The sequence below is a fragment of the Limanda limanda genome, chromosome 3, assembly GCF_963576545.1.
Source record: "Limanda limanda chromosome 3, fLimLim1.1, whole genome shotgun sequence".
Taxonomy (NCBI): domain Eukaryota; kingdom Metazoa; phylum Chordata; class Actinopteri; order Pleuronectiformes; family Pleuronectidae; genus Limanda; species Limanda limanda.
Window position 1 is genome coordinate 32735800 of NC_083638.1, and position 25651 is coordinate 32761450.

The 25651-nt window shown below is 41.7% G+C and overlaps 1 protein-coding gene across 1 annotated transcript; it reads right to left on the reverse strand.

The window, feature by feature from the left end:
• Positions 1–343: 343 nt before the first annotated feature.
• On the reverse strand, positions 344–15628 carry bnc1 (basonuclin zinc finger protein 1). Its single transcript, XM_061068763.1, has 5 exons — positions 15614–15628; positions 7030–7132; positions 5221–5456; positions 1585–3671; positions 344–1145 (listed from the first exon to the last, which is right to left on the reverse strand). The coding sequence occupies exons 1-5, from the start codon at positions 15626–15628 to the stop codon at positions 344–346; spliced, it is 3243 nt and encodes a 1080-aa protein (XP_060924746.1).
• Positions 15629–25651: the final 10023 nt, after the last annotated feature.

Sequence of the window (25651 nt, forward strand, 5' to 3'; positions counted from 1 at the left end):
TACAATGAAATATTGAGACTGAAGATGCATTTACTGTATCTTTTGGTTGTTATAAAAACAGGATGTTGATATGTATACAGATGTATGTAATGCTTTATCAACATTTATTTTGCAGACAAAGCTGATTGTTCCAAAAGGAGATTGTGTTTGCTGCAACAAATGAAATCCTGATTGGACTTTCTTTTTTTCTCTCGGTTTTTACAAAATATTACATCAGGATATTACAGACTCTAAAAAGTGCTAATTGGTTAGCCTTTTTAGGCGCCCCAAAAGAAAACAACAACAGCAACAACAAGACAAATAGAACAAAGGAAATCAGTCATGTTGGAATGATCTTAAGAGTCTACTCCTGGTCCATTATGGCACCTGAACTGACAGCCAGGTTCCTGTGTAGGTTCGGGTTCTGGCTGTGCCTGTTTCTGCTTCTCACAGAGGAGAAAGAAGTATCACAGCCAGGGACTTTACACTTGTGAAGCAGTCGTAGATGGACAGTCTTGTAATGGGCTCTGAATGTGCCCTTGTTGCTATAGACCTTTTGGCAGATGTGGCAGGTTATTGGAGATCCACCCCCAACTCCCTGAAGCCCGCCTTGTCCTCCCACAATACTGCTGAGGGTCCTCTCCCCCCCGAATGACAACTCTTCCCCCCCAGGCCTTCCCATGCCAATCCCATCGCAGCTTTCATCACTGTCCTCCATGGGGAGAATCTCTTCATTCTCCTCAATCCCTTCCCTTTCCTCACTGCCGGCTCCATCAGAGTCCCAGGAAGATCTTGCACTGCTGCTGCCACGGGGTGGGGCAGAAGAAGATGTGCTCAGGTCCAGGACAGCCCCATCCTCCCCACTTCCACCCCCTCCCCCTCCTAACCCCTCCATCTCTCCTAAGGGCAATGCCTCTGCACTGTCTGGTACAGTACACATTTTGCTCATAGGGAAGACCAGACCCATGCGGTTGTGTCCTCGGAAGATCACAGAGGTGTGGCTGGTTGGGTCTCGATGGGGTAGGTCTCTATCCCGGTCCTGGCTGTAGTCCAGGCAAACGGACTCTCTGTCTCTACTGTGGGATGAGGGCAGGTAGAGTGTGCTGGCTGGGCTGAAGGATTCTTTGGTCAGTAGCTTGTGGTGCAAGTTCAAATTTGCACTGTGTCTGCAAATAAAACAATATGTGATTTAAATTTATATAATATATAGTATCACACACCACACAGTGAATGACTTTAATCCAATACATATACAACTCAAGTCATGCTCAACTGAATCTCAACATTCTTTGTCCACCTTAAAATACTTACACACTAGAATATCCAAGAAACTGTTTTTAAGACACACCCGGCACTGAACTGCACTAGATGAATTGATTTCAGATCCTCCTTCTTGTCAGCACATTCACATGTTTTAGTGACACAAAGATTAGAACTGATCTGATGCTATATGACTGATATCCAGTGTCTTCTAGGTGGAACCAAACAGAACTTTCCTACTGATTGAGCTAAATAGTAACGCATTTGAGATGGGATTTGAATACTATAAGTCTTTAATTCTGAAAATCTTTGCAGGAACAACTGGAATATATGGTTGCTTCTCACCTGTCTCGGCTCCTGCGGGAGGGGAAGGTAGCATTGCAGCCATCCACTGTGCACATATGCATCTCCTTCAGGTGGACATTTTGGTAGTGCATCTTGACGCTGTAGGGGTTCTTAAAGGTCTTACTGCAAATTTCACAGTGGTGTGGCAGGTCAGTATCGGGTTCGTAGTGAGATAACCCTGAGTCACTATAATCATCGACACACCCATCAGCCTCTTCCCTGACTTGGTCTATGAGCTGGAGAGTGCCCCCATTTTTCCCCCTATGCTCACCCTCGTCCCACTTGAGCTCTGAAAATTTGTCAGGTGCATGTAGTGAGTTTGCATGCTCCCTGTCTACCCGTTCTTCATTGGCTTCATGACATAGTAAATTGTTTTCACAGTGGTTCTCCATCAGTCTGTTTTCAAAGGGGGAGGATGCACGGGTGACTACCTCTGTTTCAGCTAGCCTTGGCCTATCATCTTGGTTGTTCCTCTCTTTCATTTCTCTATCTAAGGTATGGTCCAACAGGTTTTTGGGGATGTCCCTGTCCTTTTCTTCACCAGTGTAAGCCCCGCTCAACTCCTTCTCCTCTCCACCTGGTCTTGTATACATAGGCCCTTCAGCTTGGATACTGTCACACTCATCCTGGTCCCTGCTATGTAAGTGAATGTCATCCTCAGAGCTGCTCTCCTTATCTGTCCGATCATCTCTTTCCACTGCCTCCTTCTCTATCTTTATTGGCATGCTCGACTTACGTGACTTTTTCTTTGGTATCGGGTCTGTCATGCAGGGTTCAAGGCCCGTGATGGGTTTGACTGGTACAGAGGAGGACAAAATAGGAAGAGAGGGTAATGTTCCTGGGGTGTTGGCAAGCTCTGCTGGAGTTACTAGACTGCGGTAGAAAGGCAGGACTGGCTGCACTGTTTTCAAGTTGGGAAAGAGGATGCCACTCTGGCCCATGCTGGGGAATGAGCTACTGTGGAGCTTTGAGCCGACATCTACGTGGCTCACCATGTAGCTGGACACGGATTTATGGCTTTCTGCAGAGCAGACAGGGATGGGTGTGCCATATTCAGACCTCTTTTCTCCTTGAGAGCTTTCATCAGGTGATATGCTGCCCCGCAGGTCTTTATCACGGTTGTTGCGATTCATGGGCATATGGAGCCGTGGGTTTGGGTTGGCACTATGGCGATTGCGACTGCGCAATGAGCTGAACACCATGTTGCAGCCCTCGATTGTACACTTGTGCTTAATCTTTAGGTGCACTGCGTTGTAATGGATTTTCAGTGTGCCTTTGTCATAAAACGTTTTCTCACAGGCATTACAATATACACGACCCTTCTTTAGGGAGCCTATACACCCACCACTCCCTGAGACCCCCACACAATTGCTCCCATTCCTGTCCAAGCAGCGCAGTTTCCCCTCAGGTGACATCTGTGTTACATCAGAGCTCATGGAAGGTGTGCATGGCGTGGAGGGTCCCTCAGAGTAGTTGTCGCTAGTGGAGAAGTCTTCTGCCTCAATCTTTGTGGTGGTGGAGAGGTTGTCTATTAGTTTGTCTCCACCTCTTTCCCGATCAGTTGTGAATGAGAGAGAGCTGGAACATCGCAGACTGCTTTCTGGAGGTCGTGAAAGAGTGTTGTCCTTCCCGAGATCATCCTGCTCTAGATCATCTCGTCTTTGACTCTGCTGCTCCAAGGACCCACAGCATGGCTGCTGGTGTTGTTGGTGTTGCTGCTGCTGCAGTGTCCCTGTTGGTGAGCCTAGAAATGGTGCAGGAACAGAGCCTAATAGTTGGAATGGCAGCATGAAGGCCATGCTATTGATAAAGTTCTCAAAGTGGTGCATGCTGTTACTGCTTAATTTATTGGCTTTGGATGTGGAGAGGCTGGCAACAGTGCGTGGGGTGTTGCGCTCAATGAAAGTGCGGATATCTGAGTTGGTGCGGGTGCTTGGAACCAACACAGCCTGGCCTTCCTTGTCCTGCAGAGCCATCAACTCTACAATGGACTTGGTCTCACCAAAACGCAAAAACTGTTGTAGGGTGGCGATTTCCTCCTCGAACGTCATGATAGCCCACCTGTCTAGTACCTTCCCCGCGACATCCTACAGACAGGGCAGAAAGAAAGGCGACAGCACCAGAGTGTAGGAAAGGGGAGAGGGCAAGGTGATGAAGGAGGAGGAGAGGATGGAGCAGGACAGTGATAAAAAGAAGAAAGAAGAGAGAGCAATTTCATCATTATCATTATAAGTGTCTGTTGGGTTGCTCATACATATTCACAGAGTAGGATAGATGACACACACTATAAGACAGACTGGCAGAGAAGCTAAATAAAGGAATCAGATAGAGGGTTAATATAAGCAGGCAGTGCAGAACCCTGAGAACCCTCATTACACAGACACTCAGTGTTTCATCTTGCAGGTCATTTCTCTTCATATAAATCATGTGTGTTTGCCCACTCTGTATCAGTGGAAGCCCATAGAGAACACACACACACATCTCAATAAGAACATGCATAGTATCAGACTTGTAAACTCATATGCACACTCCCAAATGCATGCAAAAATAAATATGTGCACAAACATACCAGACACATATAGACACACAAGTAAAGGGAAGGGTGATCATGAGGCACCTCGCATTGATCAAGTGGGTCCTCTCCCCCTTAAGCCAGCAGCAATCACATGTGAGTTCAGATGTCTTTGAAAGTGAGGAGTGGCTTCGTGCCATAACCGTGATTAATATTTCATCACAGAGCATTCATTGGGCGCCTGTCGAGGATTCTGACTCTACGTTTGCCATTAGTTGAGCTAACATGAATTAAACGCAGTCCAACTTGAATACTTGATGATGTACTAATCGAAGTGAGAGCTCATGCTGACATATTGCCTGCAGCCCAGGCCTCAGCTGGCTTGGCTCTGGCTTGAGATGAAATCTGAAGCAAAAGACATAATGTTTACAAATCTACGCAGAACACCTCCTCTAGATGGTGGCTCCACAGAAACAAGCAGGCCACACCAGCAGCAAAATAAGACAGTTTGTGGCATAGGTTGCTATATCAAATCCCTACTTTATCCTGTTTTCAGCTATGCTTTCATGATTCCTCTCTTCCCTGGTCCTTCCTTATCTTCCTCAGAAGGTCCTGTGTTGCTTCCATGATATACTCTCAGTCACTGGGTTCTATAGTACAGGTCAGCCCCATCCTCCCCACTTCCACCCTTCCTCCTAACCCCTCCATCTCTCTGTCTCAAGACCTCCCTGAAAACGATAGAGCTAAAACACATTGAACTGTTTTAATATTTAAATTAATAGTGAAGCATTTTGGTAATCCTTACAAGATTCAGACGATATGATTTACATCAGTTGTTACATGTTCTACATGATCATGTTCTACATGATGTATCTGAAACCCATATATGCAGAGAAATAGCACAAAGACTAACGTTACAATTTCTGGGGTTTTTATGTGTTAAAAATATTCTTCGATGAATAACAGTGTCTGAGGACTGTAGTACCTTTGCGCAGCATCTTTAGCTATGGTGCAGGTTGCCTGATTTTTAGTGTTGGGTTCTGCACAGGCACAATGGCCAGTGTACCCGAATGTGGTTTACATAAAAATTACTTTGAGCACATATCTTTAGAGCTGCTGCTCACCTGGAGGACGTATCCTCGTATGTAGTCCTGCAGTGTCCAGTCAAGGGCATTGAGGATCTGGATGACCTCCTCCTGCTTTAGAACAGAGAAGAGCCGGTCCAGGAGGATCTTGAGGCGAATGGGGATGGCTTGGGTCCCAAACAGCATCAGGCTGCAGATGTCAAACACCACGTTGGAGTGCACAATCTCCACCTGGCTGCTCTGGTACATGTGGTGCACCTTAAGCTTGCTCAGGGCTAGAATACACACATTAAAATTGACTGGATGAGATCACATGAAACTATACCTATCTCTGCACTTGCATAAATAAAGACACAGAAAAAATAAATAAAACAGTGTTTAAGTGTGTGTGGGTGTCCAGAAGAAGAGTACTGTTTGTAAATGTAAGCATAGCCAAGTCATCTGAGCCATCACCCAACAGGTATGAAAACATTGAGTAAGTACTTCCTTAGTTATTATGGGCCATTGGTACTCCATTGTGGCTTATTAGAGAAAGTGCAGTGAGAGAGAGGGTGACAAGGTTACCCCTTGATAAAATGTTTTGATGTCAAATATTCTGGTGAGTTAGCTGCTAACTAATAAATCAGAACTTGTTTTTTTTAATGTTTGCTGCCCATCATAAACTAGCCACATAGATTCATAGAACCAGTGGTACTCTGTAATATGAATGTTTGGAGAATCATAAATTAAGGTAAAATGTTGGAGTCATTAGTATAATTACTGTAAAGAGTTATTTGTTTAGCAGTCTAGTAACAGAATATTTTACTTCCAGTGACTCAGAGATTTAATGACAATTAAAAAAACATACAACAACGACCTCTCTCACACTCTCTCTCTCTTTCCGACACAAAGTGACTGGTTTGAAGATTAATTGTTGTCACACAAAACAAATAATATATATCAAAAAAGATATTTATGTATTTGTCCATGTTTTGATGTGTATGTCTTTTTCTCATATGTATATATATATTATTTTTAATTTAATTTGAAATAAAGATTTGGCAATGGGGCCAATCTTATTCATGGGTTGACTGCAAATAAATTCAGCAGCAGCCAAACATGTTGGACAAACTTATAAAACAGCTACATTTGTGAGAGCAGACTAGCCGACAGGCAACAATGGTGGTTGACAAAAAACGGCAACATGCAAAACATTCAGACATGACTGTGTTACAAGAGTAAGACACCAAGATGGAGCCTGACATTTTGATTTTAAATATAATGTTTACCTGAAATTAATAAATGATATATTTTAAACAGCCCCCTGGTCTGACCTAACCTGGTAAATATCTACTATTGATACAAATGTTTTTTAAATGCCATTACTTTTTGCAAATGCACAAGGACCATATGTTTATTAAGAGTGTAACAAGTCCATGGCTTTATTCAGATCATATCCATCTTGAGTTAATTAAACCAGCCCTACTTATACCATGGGGTGTGATCACTTCATCAATACTTGAACCAAATAGTCACACCACACAGGAAGTTGGAAGATCATAAAATAGGTGCAGTGTGTATTTGTAAGAAGTATATTTATCTTTCCCAAGCTTAAAATAGAATTAGAATTTTGTGTGTAAATTTTGATTGTAATTGTAAAACGTACAATGAGTTTTGTTTCAGTAGTAATGACAGCTCAGCAGGCTACACATTCAGCCGTGGTTGTATGTTGGGATGTTGTGGTTCCATTCTCTTGCATCACAATTTGAGATTGTAGATTTATGAATCACGGATTTTAGTCTCAGGTTAATTTAACAGACACTTAAAAACTTGGGCAATGAAAGTAGAAATTTAGCTGTGAGCTCTCACCGTGTGCTACCCAGCCATGCTTGCAGTTTTCGCACTGCCTTCTTTTCAGCTTTCCGGGCTTGAAGCTGTCACAGTTACAGTTCACCAAAGTGCAGCAGATAGCCTGTTAAAAAATAAAGAGAGGAAAAAAATTCATTCCCTTTTCACGGAACTGGAAAAGTACATAAAAAATCCTCCTATTTTCTTCTTAGATACATTTTTTTAAATTTAAAATTTAAAACCAAGACACTATAACTCTATGGATGTCCATTTCATTAAAATAAGAATATTGTAGATGTTTCGTATCATAATGTCAACATTGTGCCAAAAGTCTGCCAGAATACCATGTTGTTGGAGCTAGCAAGTATAAAAGGCTGACGTTCTAATAAGGAAGAGCACATTTCTACATTTCTGACATTGGAGACTTTAGAGACATCATTAGCCACATTTTATTTTTTAAATAAATCCATTTTTCATATTTGGAGGAAAGCTATATGGTAGCTATAATATAAAATCTGCCATCCTATCCTTCTATGACTGAGCAGTCAAAGTGGTTGTAGTTCTGCTAATCTAACACAGCTACATGAAAAACGTACGACAGTCAGATCAGTTGTCCATGGAACTGAGAGTGTGATTGCCTGAAGTATTTTTGCTCTCCCTCTGTGTATCACTTACTGGCCTGGTGACCCTGTGACAGTAGCTCTAGCATATGCATGTGGCTGTGTGTCTGTGTGTGTGTGTGTTTGTGTGTGTGTGCGTGTGCGTGTGCATGTGCGTGTGTGTGCATGTGAAAATGTGGATGTGTGTCAGTATAGCAAGAACGAGAGGTCTCAGACACACCTAGAAAAGCAAAGCCATCTCAATCAATCAGTGCCTTAGGCACACACACACACACACACACACACACACACACACGCACACAAAACACACACACACACACACACACAGGTCAGAGTACTCTGACTATTGGCTAATGGCCTTTTTCTTTTCCGGACAAACATGTAGAGAAGCACACTGAAGCATAGCGTGTGGACTGACAGATGGAGACTTAAAGTGAGGAGTAAACAGCAGTAATAAGTCACGTTTTCTGGGTAGCTGCTGACTTGGCACCGACTGCAGTGAAGATTCCTGTGCACTAATACACTAAAATGACCCTATTTCCCCTCTCTCTCTCTGTCTATGGACAAAAAAAATCATTCACACACCAGGAACCGAGGGAAAAGCATCATCAGATTTATGATCAAAGCCAGTGTTGTTAGTGTTACATGCTGAAAACCTTGGAGTGGCTGCGCTACGGCACCTCTTTCCCTCTGCATCTATAATGCATGATCAGTGGGGTTTTAGTATACATGAGCGGCATGCGTAGCTCCTTGCTGGAGCTCACTCCCTCTCCACAGGCAGAATAGAGAAAAGAGTGTGGGTGGGTGGGTAGGGGCCTCATCCTTCTCATTTAGTCATTCGCTTGGTTCTGTGCTCGAGGCTGGGCTTGTCCTTGAGATCTGGCATCACATTATTTAACCTTACAATAACCTCTCATCATTAGGACGGATAAACTGACCTGAGATGAAGGTGGTGGCAGCTACCTGGCCTTGAAACAGTGTGGTATCTCTGGCGTTCAGTCCCATGACATCCGTTTGCATCGCTTTTCTCTCTATCGCCCTCTCTGTTGGGTGTTATCTCTGACTGGGCAGCTCTGCCTGCTCCGGACAGTTGTGAGGTGTAAAAACCCTTTTGCTCATCTCTTAGCGACATAATCCCATCATTATAGAGCACCAAGAACCAACATGGCCCAATTAGGCTAATCCCATCCCACTGTGGTTACATACACTGCTGCTTCTCCCCTTAATGTACATCTCAGGCAGCTCGATCTCTCTCTCTCACACACACACACACACACACACACACACACACACACACACACACACACACACACACACACACACACACACACACACAGATATAGAAGAAGAAGAAAAGATAAGCGCCGGTCAGACCAACAGTACACTGGATCTTGGTAATGGAGCCACCCTCCCACCATTCCTCTCTTTACTGTTGTCACAACAAAGCTTCGGCTGTTCACACGCATCAGTGAAATCAATGACAAGAAGACTAATTGCACAAAATGATGCGGCTGTGCAAGTGTTTTTGAAGACAAAGCTAACGCTAACACACTGTTTCTATATTTCATTGATGTATAACAGAGTTGCTAAATGTCCTCTCCACCATCCCCGCCACCAGTACACACCCTCTAATTAGCATTTTGGAAGTACGTGTTTAAGAAATTACAAAAAGTGTATGTGGCGGAAAAGTCAGCGTTTGTTTGGGCCTTTTTTTTTAATGACAGTGCAACAAAAAATATTATTATTTAACATTATACAATGACTAATATAATATAATTACTATTTTTATATATACATATATACAATTTATGTCCCTTTACAGTATCAGCGCAGCAAACAAACTGAGATATGGTAGGTCAAATTGGAACACTTAGAGCAGAATAAAAATCCACCTCTTTTCTGCTGCTTGTACAGTTTTTTCCTGATAGACTATAATAATTAAAGGCATGCCTATGAACATGTAAACACTTTCAGAAACTGCGATCCCCTCTCATCTGTGAGTACATTCTTTACCTCGAGAATAATAATCGGACAGAAATAAAACTAAAGGTCCACTTACTGTACAAATATGTCACATGATGAGACCTAAACAGAAAACATGACAACTGAAAAAAAAACAAGAAAATGTGTGACGCTGAAAAGTGAAGAAAGGAATTCAATGCTCAAAACATGTCCATCAATATCACTGAATAAAAAAGACATTTTGTATCTGACTGCGTCTGCTCCTGACATCATGAACCTATCCAGCCTTGTCTCTCTCTGAATCTATTTATGTGTATAATTTCTTTTTGTGTATGAATTTCCATGGAACCGGCAGCACTACTTCGACAAATCTTAAACTTTCTTTTTCTTTATTGTGAAATTCACGTATTCAGTCTCCTTGTGTATGCCTTGATTCTGCCACCGGTCCTCAGTTCCTCAGTGTCTGTCTATCTGTTGCTGTTAAAGGCAACTTAATTGAGAATGTGAACTCACAGGTCACTCTGCAGGATGAATGGAGGAGAATGAAGGCAGGATAGAGGGAGGAGGAAAAGAACTGAGGTGAACTGAAGGCAGCATTCCAATATCATGACGACCCAATCTGCTAGTGTGCATGAATTAGCCTACCTATCCACACAGCATGAAAATCATACACAGGAGTGAAACACCAACAATGTAAAAACTGGCTTCAGTAACAGGTTTGAGAGAATCATAAAAAATGTAAGCAGATGCTGAAATCCCAGTGACAGCTTAAAAGTTTGTATTTATTAGGTGCTGTATAAAACACACAGTTGGCAATATTAGTCAAAATCTGAAAGAAAGTTAGAAAAAATGCTATTCACTTTCTAGTCAAAGTGGAACATTATCTCCGTCCCATTGCTGGGATAAACACACACACACACACACACACACACATATACACATATGCACACACACATACACACACACACACACACACACACACACACACACACCACACACACCACACACACACACACACACACACGAAATAGAATGAAATAGTCTTGTCTGGCTGTTGAAATAACATTTTGCCATGGGTCCCGAAGAGTCACGGTGCTTCAGAGACTGAGCAGAAATGAACAGCTGCTTGGACAGGGACAGCTCAGGGATGGACAGGGACTTGTTCGCCTAATGCAGTGGAAAACTAATCAATTAGCAACAACCCGGCACTAACTGACACTCAATGGGGAAACAAGCAGTGCTGGTGCCAAAGAGTGAGTAACAACAGTGCTATCAGCAGCTCTGAGGAAGACAGAGACTAATGGCCAAGTGAGGGGGGATCAGATTTTACTAGCTGCCATTAATCAGTTAACAAGACAATTATGGCACAGGGGAAATAAAAGAAGTGAGAGTTTTTCTCTCAGAGAAATATAGACCACTGAACTCCATCACACATATTATTACCATTTACATTTTTGTACAATTTAAAATTTTAAAAATGTTTTGTTGGAAACAGCTGGATTCCCTAAAAGCACCCATGGGCTGGGATTTCTGCTTGTAACTATTGTCACACCTCATCTAGAAAAATGTTGAGTAATTATGTTGAGTAATTATTTTCTCTGTCAAACTATTATTGTCGCTGGTCGTAGTTTGAAATACTATTATTTGTAAATAACCTCCTGAATGTCTTTTACACATACATACATTTTGTTGATACCATTTTCTATTGAGGCACCTTTTATGGGGGGGTTAATTAATTGCACATAATGTATTTATTAATGATTAATAAATAATTTGCCAATGTTTTGTGATCAGTTATGAGACATTCATTAGAAAAAAATATTTTCAAATGCGGTGGATGTTGATTCTCATAACAGCCTGACTGATTGATTAAGCATCTATAAATTATTTATTAGCCAAGTATATAGCCAATTGTTACATTTTATAAATGGTTATTTTATTTTTAAACAAAGACACAAAGAAACAGTTAATTATTGAAGTTAAAATACACGTACGGTTCCAGGTTCTCAAATGTGTAAAGTTTAAATTATTTCATATATTTATATTGCTCAATATAATTTTGGGGTTCATGTCTTTAACAACCTTTTTAAAAAGTAACCTTGGATTGAGGGAACCTGTAATTGACAAAAGTTTTTTTTCTGCTGGCAATGACAAACAAACAGATAATGAATTGTTACTGTAAACACAATCAGCAGAATAACGGCGAAGATAATCACTCTATAAAATACAACAGTTTTTAAATGAGCATGACATGTTTGTGAACCTAACTTTTCATTCAATTAATCAGTTCCTTAGTGTTAGTTGACTACAGCTTCATATTCAGAATAAAAGGGAAATACATTTAAAAGGATCAATTCAACAAAAATAAAAAGAGCAGCACAGCAATCAAGAAACCTTTTCACTCTGACACACATTCACACACACACACAAACACACAAAGACACACACAGAGGAAATAAATATTTAATCCCAGCCAGCACACATAGAAAACACTGAGGAATTTAGTGGGAGGACAGTTCTCCTGGTACCACTCAGATATCCTGCTAATAATGTGGTCTTCCACAAAAAAAAGCACCTCAGCGGCAAAACTACACCTGGCCCCGCCGCCGACCACAGGCTGCGTCTGCACCGTGTCTGTGTGTGCATGGTACAAGCAGAGAACAGTCTCATGAATAAATCACGCCGTGGACCAAGTTGTTTATGTGACAGCGAGGTAGTAAAATGTTAATTGATGACAAGTGTTAGTTAAAGTGAGGTTACAAAACATGAGCTGCTCAGCAGGCAATGTGATCCTGCCTCAGCTTATGATTTAATGCCACTCCACAATGAAAGAGCAAGCACTTAAACACAGCACCAGATAAAAATCATTCACTTGTGATATTGTCTTAAATGAATACATTAAGTTTTACATGAACTATTCAACTTTTTATACACAAAGTCTCAGCTGCAAAGACGTCCAGCCTATGTGTGATTTAACAGCTTCCTTTAGAGTAGGCTACACTGCATGCCAGTACTAGTAGTTCATAAAATTAATTTAAATTTAAAAAAAAAGAAAAAGAGAACTAAAACCATGAGCATTCCTTTAACACTGCACTGAACCTGAAAGGAGAAGACAAGCCCAGGAAAGCCTGGGCGAGTGCAAGTAGTGACAGGCTGTGTTTGAGCCTATTAGGAGTCCATACAGCCCAAAGACAGCGTGAAAAACTCATTATTTCAAACTCATCCAGCAGTCAATCACAACCAAGCACACACGCACACACACACATATACACACACTAGATGCTTCAACACTCAAGCAGACAAAAATATGTAGCAAATCTTTACCTGAATATCCATGAGAAAATGGTTGGCTTCTTTAAGGAAATAAAAAAAAAAATCTTAAAAGACAAAGCGATGAGCTTGTGGGAAGAGGGGTGGTGGTGGAGGGGGGAAGAGGCAAGCCAAAGTTTGGTTGGCTTCCTGGTGTATGCGGCTCCCCGTTAGGAACTCTGAGGGAGTGTTTGGCTCAGAGAGGGAGTAAATGAGGGGAACATGTTAGTACACTGAGTCTGAGAGAGTTTGGCTCCCAGCTACGCTCTGATTAATATCAGATCTCCCTCTTTCCTCGCCTGCCTCCTGACAATCTTGTCACATCTGGCTGATAAATCCTCACAAGCCTTTTGGTGGCAGCGCAAAGCAGACGTAAGGGGTGGCTGTTGAGTGTGTGTGTGTGTGTATGTATGCGTGTGTGTGTACGTGTAGAGTTCGGGGGGGGTATTAGGGGGTAGGCTGGGGCCAGGAGGGGCGGATCACAGCTCAAGGAGACGCTGAAGGGGGTAAAAAGGCTGGAGCAGACACACACACACACACACCCTCCCATCCTCTCACGGATGGACCATCATGAACCTAATGAAGCTGACGAGGTTGCAGGCTTCGGTCGCCACTGCCAAAACACTACAACATACAAAGTGAATTATATCTCTGTAAAGATGAGCAAGGGCCCATGCTCTGATTTTCTTTTTCTAGTGTATGTGTTTGCGTGTGTGTGTGTGTGTGTGTGTGTGTGTGTGTGTGTGTGTGTGTGTGTGTGTGTGTGTGTGTGTGTGTGTGTGTGTGTGTGTGTGTGTGTGTGTGTGTGTGTGTGTGTGTGTTGTGCCCTGGGGTCCTGTAGCAGAGATGAAGAACAGAGAGACACCCACAGAAAGAGATGGAGGTAGAAAGAGGAAACAAAATATGGAGAGAATAAGATGCAGCAGGAATAGACAGGACATGAGTGTGTTACAGGAAGCCACAGAGGGCCATTCAACTCACAACTTATTTCTGTCAGACACACAGACACAGACACACACACATGCACACAAACACATGTATATACATAATTGTAAATCACTGTCATGGATTAATAGAGTAATTTTTTCTTTCACACCTCAGAAAATGGAAAAGGCCTGTTTGAAGAACATTAAATGTGTGAGGAAGAAAATACACACTCACATGGTAAACCTATGGCAGCACTTGATACGAATTCAATACATGAATTTTCATAGAATTAAAAAAACTAATTATCATTATGATAAATGTAAAAAGCTGATTGAAAACCAATAAAATAGTGGCTATTTGACATATCAAATAACTGATGACATATCATTTTTTATAAAAACCAAAGAGACATATTAATGATTTTTTCATTGTTTGTTTATGATTATATAAAAGTTTATGAATAAAATCAAATAGTCTGTAAGAGAGTAATTTCAATTACCTTTTCCAATTAGCTCTTAAATGAAGATGGGCGTTTTATAAAAAAAAAAAATCTAAATAAAAAATAATTACATGCAACTTTACAGAACAGTCACCTTCACTTGCTTCATTCATTAAATTTATTTTCCTCACATGTTGTGGAAGTTAAACTGTTAGGATGCTGCACTCTGACATGCAGGGTTATTAAACCACAATTGTTTATCTTCCAACTGTTTAACACAAACACACAAACACACACACACACACACATTTAGAGATTGTTTGCCTCTACAGACGTCACCACCACCAGCTAATTGTTACATTATGGCTGTAACAAAACATTAGGCTCCTGTTAAATTACATTCCAAAAGACTGCAGCCAGGAGGTTGCATGAGTGCAGGCTGCTCTGATACTACAGACGGTTAGATATAGAGATGGAAAGAGGGACAGACGAGGGGCCCGCAGGATGGAGGACTGACACGCAGGTAAGAAATGGGGGCTGATTCTCAAAAGTAAAAGTACACAATTTAACTTAAAAGGGCGATAAAATAGAACAGAGAGTTTTTACTGATATGCATGCAGTGAAGTAACTGCCTTTGTTTATGAAAGTTGTCTGATGGATTCTTGGAAGGCATGTAAGGACATCTCTGTCCACACTGACTGGGGCAAAGACACCCTCATTGTGACTTCCTCATCAGTCACACAAGGACTTTAAGTGTCTGAGCTAGACTCAAAGTTATTGAAATGTGAGCACTTTGGATGACTTTAGAAAACTTTTACAAAATCACCAGCTTCATAAAAGGTCATTTATCAACTCTGGCATCAAAGATTCTGAATTCTTGCATTCAGATATTCTTTGACTGTTTGATGTGAGGGGACATTTCACATTTGTGAGCTTTGGCCACTTTTCTTTATTAATCAAAAGTGTTGTAGAAACAATTATGATCCTCAAAACTAAGAATCTTAAAAAAAGAATAAGGCCAATAAATCACAACAAAACAACTTGTAACAACAAATCCTCAATAAGTTTAGATAAATCACAGAATGACAGAGCAACTAAAGTCAATATGTTTCTACACATGAAATGTACAAATCACATGCACTCAATTATGAAATTAAAAACATTGTAATTTTTTTCGAATCTACACAATTTAGAATGAAAGTCTGCACTGCTCCTGCCTGTCACTCCAGTCGACATGGACTGCATCCAATTTGTCTTTGTTAAGCGTGTCCTGATCATGTTTGCAGGGAGTGTGTGTGAGAAGAGCCCGAGCAGACAGAGAATAGCAGTAAAAAGCCACCTCTCTTACCTCAGCCATTATCATTTAGTCGGATGTTTCCAAGGATACCGTGGAGTTTGCCATTCCTTGCGATTCCCACAAAACAACTGTCTCCAACTCTCCTGTCCGCACAAGTACTAATGCAAAAGAGCCATCACACCCAGCAGCGTCTTGTTCAACAACATAGACACACATCTACTCTGCTTCTCTCTCCTCTCTCACGCAGACACACTCATCCACCAGCCCTCACCAAAAAACAGAAGTCACTTTGCTTTAACTCTCATTACACACACATACGCACACACACATCCTCTGCTTTCACTCCTCTCATGTTGTCGTGGACTGGCTCTAAACTACTCAAGATGTTGAGTGTGTGTGTGTGTGTGTGTGTGTGTGTGTGTGTGTGTGTGTGTGTGTGTGTGTGTGTGTGTGTGTGTGTGTGTTGAAACTGGGCACAGGGGATTGGAATGAGATCCTCCCACTCGGCATTCTCACCTCAGGAGCTGCTTGCTCCCTCCCTAGCCTGTGCACACAATACACACACACATAGAGGCGTGCATGTGCTTTCTCTCTCTCGCTCTCTCTCTCTCTCTCTCTCTCTCTCTCTCTCTCTCTCTCTCTCTCTCTCACACACACACACACACACGTCTACCCCCTCAGAGTCACAGGGCAGTCCCCTCACAGCTGGCTGGAAGAGGGCATGACACTCATCTTTCACAGAGATTTGATCAAAAGGAATCACAAAGGCTGGAGGCTTTCCTAATGCAGTCAGGGGAGACTCTCCCTCTTTTCCCCTCTCTCTCTCTCTCTCTGTCTGAGTAATGCCCTAAATCAACGCTGCCCCTCTCGGTTCACACAGCCCAGTGTGTGTGTCTGGATTCACCTTAACACAGTCCTGTGAACAGCCTCCATAACAAGTTATGCCTTGTGCCGTCAGGAATGTGTCAGTGTCTGTGCTGAGTGTTCCTCAGGAAGAGTGGGACTTCACACATGACAAAAAAACAAATCGCTGTTACCTTTAACCTAAGGTATAAAACCTCCACACCTTTTTTGGCACCATCCAAAATGTTAATATAAAAGCTTTTTGAAGTATCAAAGCATTTTAAGGTGGCAAAAATTTACCAGGTTTTGTAATTAATTAAAAGTGTTTATTTTATTTACATTTGAGAACTTAATCTTCAATTGCTTTTGCAGAAAAAAAGGTCATATCTCTTATGTAACATGAGTAATACATTTGTGGCAGGTGTGAATAGAGAAATTGCACTCAGATGTGGACCGAAACAACGGCACTGAGCCCCTTTAGAGGAGGCGGTCTCACTCAGGTCCCACACTAAGACACTAAAATAGTTTGTGGTGGAAACGTGATCTGACCCCAGGAACCAGGTGACTTCTGCAGGTATGAGCCAAACAGCCCCTATAGCCACATATGCTTTCCACAGAGCAAAACTGGACCCGTGTTTTGTCAAATTGAATGGTAAATTATCACTCAATAGTCTAGATTCCATTCTGTTTCAACTTGAGGTAGGCAATGACTTGTGGCTACTCTGCCTCTGATAGGTTATTCATTGCCTTTGTTGGATGGGTAGGGTAGCTTTCGGGATTAAGATTGACAACTGGCTTGGAATAGGGCATGAATATTGTGATGAGCCAATCAGAGGCAGGGTAGGAGTGGTTCTTATGTTCAGAACACATTTTTTACTCCTTCAAATCGATTTTAAAACGCAAAGGCTTAATTGCAACATTCATTTCATTGAGGACAGCGATGTTCATCAGACAATGCCTTACAATGCAGAGATGCTCTGTGTACTGTGCATTGACAAGTGCAGTATATTTTTCAAATGGATGTCCATGGATCCAAAGTGACCAATATTCATATATAATTTAACAATGATTATTACTCATTAAAGATTTAGGTTTCCTCATGTTAATGTGTAGACTGTCACAAATTAAATCAGATTTTTACCTCTTGTCATTTACTCTTACTTTTGTGTCTGTTTTTCTTTCCACGCTCCCACACACAACTCCCTTTCCTCCGTGTGGCAGAAGGAAAGCTCTGATGATTTTCGCCATTAGAGGCATATACTAATCCACAAATTACACAGCAAGTTTAAACAGGTACACCTGGTGTGCTCTATCTGTTACAGCTTAAGGGAGAAAGGGTGGGGGTGGTGGGATGCCACCAGGTGGAGACACACTTAAAGGTTCACCAAAAAGAAAGTGCAAAACAAACTTTCTTTTTCTTTTTTTTCCTGAAAACTCTTAGCCAGAGACTATCCACTGACCACTTTTCACCCAACCACATTTATATTATTCAGCAGATTAATATATAATCTCATTTTCCCCACTTTATTTCTTTCTAAAGCAGTTGGGGGTTCGATGTCTTGCTCAAAGGTAGCTCAACTGAAACGAAGTGCTGTAGGGAGGGAAGAGTGTTATTTATCCGCTTTCCCCACCCACATTCTCCCAATACGGAACTCAACCTGACAACCGTCCAATCATGAAGCTGCTTCTCTCACCTCTAGGCTAACAACACCCCCTGACTTGACATTCAGAAATTTGCCAAGCAGCCTTGCTAACTGATAAAAATGCAGCAAATGGCCCTTGAAGTTGAACATTAAAACTGCATTACTTTCCACAGGAGATCAAAGCTGTTCTTATTTGTGAAAAGCTCAGAGTGTTATGAGGTTACATATATGGATAAGAGACATCCCGTCAAGGCATATAACGCAAGGTTGGAAAGCCCTCCACTCTCCTGCAGTTGTCCAGGCCAAGCAGATCTGCTTACCGGCCTTGTATTTATTCCATACCTAAGGGATGCATACCAAACACTGCCCCAGACCTGGCCTGGATTAGGTCTGCACTGCTTGTCAGATTGCTGCTCCCTGGGCTGCAGCAGCGCAGACGTATTTGTGCCCCCAGCAAATAAACTCCATGTGCAGCAGAACAGGTCACGCTGCCTACTTACATGTCTGTCATTAGCCTTCCTGCAGGGGAGAGCGAAAGGGGCTTGAGTACTTGAGCAGATGAGCAGCTTTGGGAGAGCATTACAAACTCTTTTACACTGTCTTTATTGGAGAAATACAGCAAGTACGCACACTTGAAATCTGTCATTTTGCTTTTAATGAGACACTTGGCCGACAGGGCCTTCATTTAACACGAGCTGTGTCACCTCAACCCTATCTCCTAAAAATTATAATTCTTCACTAATTAACAGTGTTACATTGTGTTAGATATGCCTTAATTGTATTTTGTGTTCAAGTGCTAAGAATATGTTGTTGATTTATGTATTTGACAAATTGCAAATACAGTGACTCTGAACATAGTAAAGTATTATTAGACATCATATCCATGTATTAGTGTCTATAGAACTATCATGGTTCTATTCAGACTCTCACAGCTCTTGGTTAATGTTAATGAAAGATCCTAGTCAGGTTTATACATAACATCAACCTGTTTATTTACATTTAAATAATACCAACATCTTTAACTAACCTTAAAGAATGAATTATCCATTTTGAGGACCATGTTTTTTTGCACATATGATCAATTTGTAGTTTTGCTACAAATCTAGCTCTGATTTTAGATGATTTAAGTATTATATCTCCTTGGTCACTGTTGTTCAGAACCTTCCCCAACATACACTTGCATGTCTTCACGTGTGTGTGTGTGTGTGTGTGTGTGTGTGTGTGTGTGTGTGTGTTTGTGTGTGTTTATGCCACATGTGTCGTACAAGTGGGTCCAAGCGGCCTGCCTTTCCTCACTTAAGCTGACAGTACAAAAGACCAAAAGGGGAGCTATCACCTCCCCTCTCCCAGCAAACTGTCCGTACCATGCTCCAGTCACCACGCCACAGTTTACTTGTCATTCCTCGCTAACATTCAATGCAGATGCTCTCACTGCACTGTAAATCACAAAGAGGGCAGATGGCCCCCGGTGTCCTCTTTAAACTGAGAGGAGAAGGATCTAAACTAATGAATGTTTTTGGTGTGTGACGTGGCTTATTAAAACATAGGACTCAATTGTTTACTCACGCGCATGTGGATATGCAGAACGTGATCTAGTCAGTTACCAGTGTGTATGTGATTATGTGTGAAGGAGATGGAAAACCATGTAACGAGAAAAAAATTGAGGAGAGCGCTTTTACCATGTAACAAGAGGGGAGGTCAGGACTGTTCACGTGTGGGAGGTGCAGGGCTTTCATAGAGATTGGTTTTTATATAAAACAGCATTAGTGAAAGCAGAGCTAGGCACGGAGTGCACTTCAAGTGATACCACAAGACCATAGGATATGAGTGCTTACTATGAATATATTCTTCTCTCTGTAGTCAGGAGCAAAGTGTGGAGGACATAGTAGTGAATGTATAAGGGAGCCATAGTGATGGTATCAAGCTCAGTAAACACATTGCATATTTAACATAAAGAGATGTTAATTAAGGTTTGTGGATGTCTACTGCTGACTACTGATTCGATTTTAGAGGCAGAATCCTTTGCTGTTTCTCTTAAGTCTTACTGCTGAGGTGTTCCTGCTCTCCATTTTCCATAAATCACTTGACAGTCATTACCAGTATCTACACCTGCATTACAATGTTAGCTTGAACCCCATATTACTCACCATTAATTGTGAAAAGACAGAAAGTACACAAGATCCACTTTTAGACAAGTATTACCTTGTCTGTACTTATGTATGTGGCTTTATTAAGATAAACACCAGTTGTCTCTGGAAAGACGACATGTATAATACAACTATGTGCCTGTCTGCTCAAAGTGCCACTGACGTTGTGTGAGGACATCCTTCCACATGGGACACACCAGGTAAAGGCATTACCAGGAACAAATACAGCTGTAGGACACATGTCATACATTTATAAAATCTGAAAAGTTAGTAGCATTCATCTTAACGTAATATAACATTTTGACCACCATAATGTATTATTTAAAAGCAACATTTTAACATTGTGGTTTACAACACTCCTATCTCACTGGTATTTTGCATTTTAAGTGTCTATTAATGGGTCTGTGAACAATTATTACTATTATCTAAGGCATCCACAACTGATACATAAACATTATTTAGCATAAGCACCACACAAAAAAGAAAATATTTACACTATGTAATTTGGTCAACACAGATAATGATAAAAACATTTGTTGACAATATTTTATCCCTAATAAAAGGTGACAAAATAAGAACATTAAACAAAGAATAAAAGTGTGAAAAACAGAAGAAAGATTCAGCTTAAATGCAATAAACATACAGGCATGAAGAATCACACTTGTAGCGGCTGATTTGTAAAACAGTAACCTTTATCTCTTAATGTCTCTGGCCAGTGATGCCAACAGTGACCCAATGCAATGTAACATTATAACAATACTGAAGAAAAAGTTGATTTATTGAAGTATTAACATAGTATGACTGGCCTGGCAAAATCGTACACTAAATCCTCACAAAAGGAATTTTTATAATTTTTATATAACAGTTCAGCAACTAAAGCTAAAGCCATTTTAGGCAACAAGTTAGTGAATCTGTTAAGAGAGGGTGTAAGGGCAGTACTAAAACCAAGTAGTAGTGATGGGGTTCAAAAAGGAGAACGTATAGTCAAACTACTAGTTTTTTCATTACTCTTGTTGAGGGTTAAGGCAGAGGATGACACACCTTGTTAAAGCCCTATGAGACAGAATTGTGATTTCTGAATTAGGGCTATACAAATAAAATTTGATTGATTGAAATTCCAGTCTGGTACTGTACACTACTGGCATTTGTGTGTAAAACAAGTCATCTATTACTTACCGCTGAACTTACTCTTTCTCGGGTCACAAAGACAAACCATCTGAACTTCCATTACTCTAATATTAACAGCTATAGCCTAATGTGAGTGGTATAGTTGCTTGTCAGCCACAGCACATTATGCACTCCTGCAACCTATAATGAATACTTGCTAGGGTTCTTTGTAGGCTACTACTAGTAACCTGTTTGGGCAGACAGGCTAATATATAGGTTATAACATAGTATATATAGGCTATGACTAGACCTAAGCTAGGTCAGAAGCACAATGCTATTTATAGCTAGCATATTGTAAAGCTTTGGGAAAATAGTAAATAGTAAAATATTAAATTTGCCAAAGGAGCCAAATACTTTTTTCCCACATGATAGACCATTTTACAAACCAAGGATCATGTGTGAGGTCTGGACCAAAGTAGGTGTGAAAGCGCCTTCAGTATGGTCAAGATAGATGTCCTGGTAGGTGTCCTTGGGCAAGATACTGGACCCTAAAGGCTCTTATATACTACTACGTGTCCGTTTCTCGGAGAGGTCTCAGCGGGGGGCAAAGAATCTTTTTGATTTTTACTTCTCCGACACAGTCCGTCGGAAAAAATTCATCGCCAAACCCATAGGTGGCGCAACGAAAGACGAGCTCAGAGAAGCCTACCCCATTTGGGAAGAAGAAGTCCACGTGTCTCTGTTTACATGTTAGCTTGCGTCCCACACACTGAACCATGGCAACTAACAGAACTAAATAAAGTGACACCCAGCGTGTCAAGATGCTGATGTAATCGTTTCTTAGCGCAGCGGTTCCCCGGTCTTGTTTCCGAACTGTGTTGCTGATTCCACAGCTTGAATCTGCTTGAGGCTACATGTAGCTAGAAGCTACCCGGAGCTAGCTCCCCCCCAGCTTCCACACACAGTCAGCAGGGACTCCCGGCACTAACAACTACTATCCAGTGTTTGCTTCTAACCTGACGGTATTATAGAAACAGTGTCATGATAGAAGTGGAATTAAAGTCGTGACGGCGGGTTCTTGCACTGTTACCACCGCAGTTAGCATGGTGGCTAGCCTAGCCTGCTAGCGCCGTTTTGAAAGCTCGTTATAACCGTATGTGACCGTGCACACATGCCCTCAGTGCTCTAACGAGCCACCGTCAGGCGGACAACTCCGCTGGCTTAACACACACGTCACATTAATCGTAGAATCATAGTTGTGTTTGGGTTTGTTGCTACAAGTAAACAGGAAGTTTGAGGTCCGGAAATACGGAAATGACGTCATACGGAAATGATGTCGTTCGCGGACCAATCACAGCCAAGAGCGGTCCGTCGGGTCTCCAACATGAAGACGGATAGTTAGAAAAATCAGACGTGTACGAAAAGCTTTCCGAAGCACTCGGAGAGGGCGTTTCACGACGGATAGGGCGGTCTTATCTGTCCGTAATAGAAAAAAACGGAGAGGCATAAATTGGCCTTAAGTTGTTTGATAGAGAAAGTGCTGCACATAGAAGCATTGTATAAACATGTATGTGAATGGGTGAATAGCAAAATATATACTGTAAAGCGCTTTGATTGCTCATCAAGACTAGATAAGCACTATATAAAACCAGACCTGTGCATTCTATGGCAGGCAGAGTGGATATATATTTCGTTTACTTATTGTCTTGGGTCCCTTTAATTGTGGTGGTTTGTAAAAAAATCCCAAGATGTCTGTTTATAAATGTGCTCAAAACGCCAACTATACTAGAATGCTATATTGTAGTCTTTAGCACTCATCCTGTTTATACTACAGTTTTTGCTGTTTAAGAGGAAATAAAATGACAGTAACTCTATATTGGTTCAAATTGTTAACAGTGAGTGGTTGTGGGGTTACCATAATGCAATGTTTGAATGCGTATTGTCAAATGAATCAAATTTTGCATCAGAAAAAAGTGTCCTTCCCACTACTCTGTGGCCATCCCGTCCATCCCATGTTGTGGCGACAGAGCATTCAGCTGGTAGATAGATTGATAAAACTACTCCCTTTTCTCTGATGCTTCATCTGTTCATTCCCTCCCTGGAGTCTGGTATTGATCAGACATGTCCACATTAGAGGGAGCGGAGACGCTTTTATGATAATCCACCCACCCTCCCCGCCAATCGTAATAGCTGCATTAGACGCTCATCCCCTCTGCACCCGACACCTGGCCCTCGCTCTCTTTGGACTTACTGTTTGCATTACAATGCTGTTTAATGGGCTCTTTAGAGGGGCTGAGGGGGCTGGGGGCAGGGGAGGGCAGGAAACTTTCCAAGAGTTTCCAGTAGATGAGGACCCAGCAAGGAGCCACTAAGAAGGTCCGGTGCTAGAGTGATAGATGGCACCAAGTTGAAGTGGAGGGCGGAGGGAGCTGAAAGTGGGGGTCCATTACCTATTACTGAATGCCCTCTCTGTCTAGCCACGCCGCTCGGCTGGCTGTCTGATGGCTAACAAACTGGGAAGTGGAGCTTTGGATGACCGGACCCAGACAGAGGGCCAATCAATAGCTTTCTCTGTCTCATTACTTTCCAGTCAAGACAATCCAAATACTTTGTAACGCAAATGTAAAGAGTTATTTTACGAATGTGCCAGAGCTTTTACAGGAGTTCCAGGTGGGACACTTGTGCTGGTAGGCACCCATGACAGGAATAGTATTAGCACACCAATAGCATGAGGATCTATACTCTCGCTCAACCTCTGCATTATTCACAAGGCTGACTGCAGCAGAAAGAGGTGGGACTCTCAAGATGCCTCACTCAAGAAAAAAACAAAACTCAAGACCGAAAAACCAAAGGAAAAAAAGACGGACAGAAAGAGCCACCTGGACACCATCAGTCTCAGTGAAGGTAAACATCTCCGACATTCCTCCCGGCACATTGGCCTACAGGGGTCATAGGTCATGATGACAAACGAGTGACCCAGCAGCCCTGAGAGGCCAAGAGAGAAGCCTCTGGAATCTCTCAGCAGGGGGACGAGGGACACAGAGACACATTCACTGGCCAAGGGGCCATGAATAAAAGGGTAGTGGGCTGCAATGTCTCAGGGCCACGATGCAAGACTCAACCTGTGGCTTTTCAAGAAAAGGGGAAACCAGTATTTGCACAAATGCATCAAGAGAACAGCAAATATGTTGGACTCATCCCCAGATCTACACCCCAACCCCATGTATTCCCCCTTTTGACCATATGGAAGCTAATACTTAGCCATCATATTTTTCAAAAATCCCAACTTATTGGCTTCAACAGTGGGCCATTACCGAAGAAAAAGATGTCTAGGAGAGTTTATCACCTCAGATGAGAAGAAAGGATAGGAAATGGGTAACTACAACCCCTTGGACAATTTCTAGGCTAAGCCTCTGGGTGTAGTAGGAAGTCAGTTGTAACTTAGGAATGTGTAATGACAATATTTCATGTCTATGGTATGAAGGGCATGTGTGTGTGTGTGTGTGTGTGTGTGTGTGTGTGTGTGTGTGTGTGGTGATGAGACACAACTGGAAACTGTGCTGAACTCCCCCCATGTGTCAGCCATCTATACTATAAGCATTCATGTTTGTATTATGCTAAGTCTTTGTGAGTCTATTTCAATACATTTATAGTGTTGCAGCACATTCTTCCTCTCACAGAGCTTGAATTGGGTAAAGGAGTTTGTAAACACATTTGTTAACTCATGAAGTATTTTTTAATGATCTTTCTTGCAAAAAGAAGGTAAAACAAATGCAGAAATTCACCTCCTGCAGTCTTATTTAAAGGTACCCTGTTTTGACCTTTGGTAGCAGAATGGGGCTCTTTTTCTTGTAAAATGCCTCTGCTGTATTTATTATCAAATATTTTTAGCATATATCACAAAAATTATTCCAAAACTTGATTTGTTGAATAAGATGCATGTCTCTTAGTACATCTGCTATTTGTAAATCAAGCCCACACAGAAAATGTACACACAGCTGGCAGGACAAATGTGTTGCTAAACACTTAGATTAGTCAGCAAGTTAATCCACACCGAGTAACAAGGTATGAACCCTCAGAATATCCAGATGTAAGTGCAACAAGAAAATCATTATCGTAGCAACATACGGATCACTACTTCTTTGCTCTGAGCACCCTTTGTAATGTTTTGCCTTTTGTAGACTATTCCTTCGTCCAAAAAACAGCATTTGGCAAAATGTTAAGCCCTCGGCTACTGACGGACACTTGAGACGTTTTCTGACATGAACTTTGGAGGAAGTCAGGAAAATTTGATGGAGACTTTCTGCGGAGATTGTTCTTTACATGTTGGCTCCTGCGGACTTTCTGTG

Coding starts and splice junctions, on each gene's coding strand:
- bnc1 (XM_061068763.1), bottom strand. Junction 5,457..7,029: donor GCATGGCTGGGTAGCACACG/GTGAGAGCTCAC, acceptor TGTGTATTCTAG/CCCTGAGCAAGCTTAAGGTG. Junction 3,672..5,220: donor TACGAGGATACGTCCTCCAG/GTGAGCAGCAGC, acceptor CCCTGTCTGTAG/GATGTCGCGGGGAAGGTACT.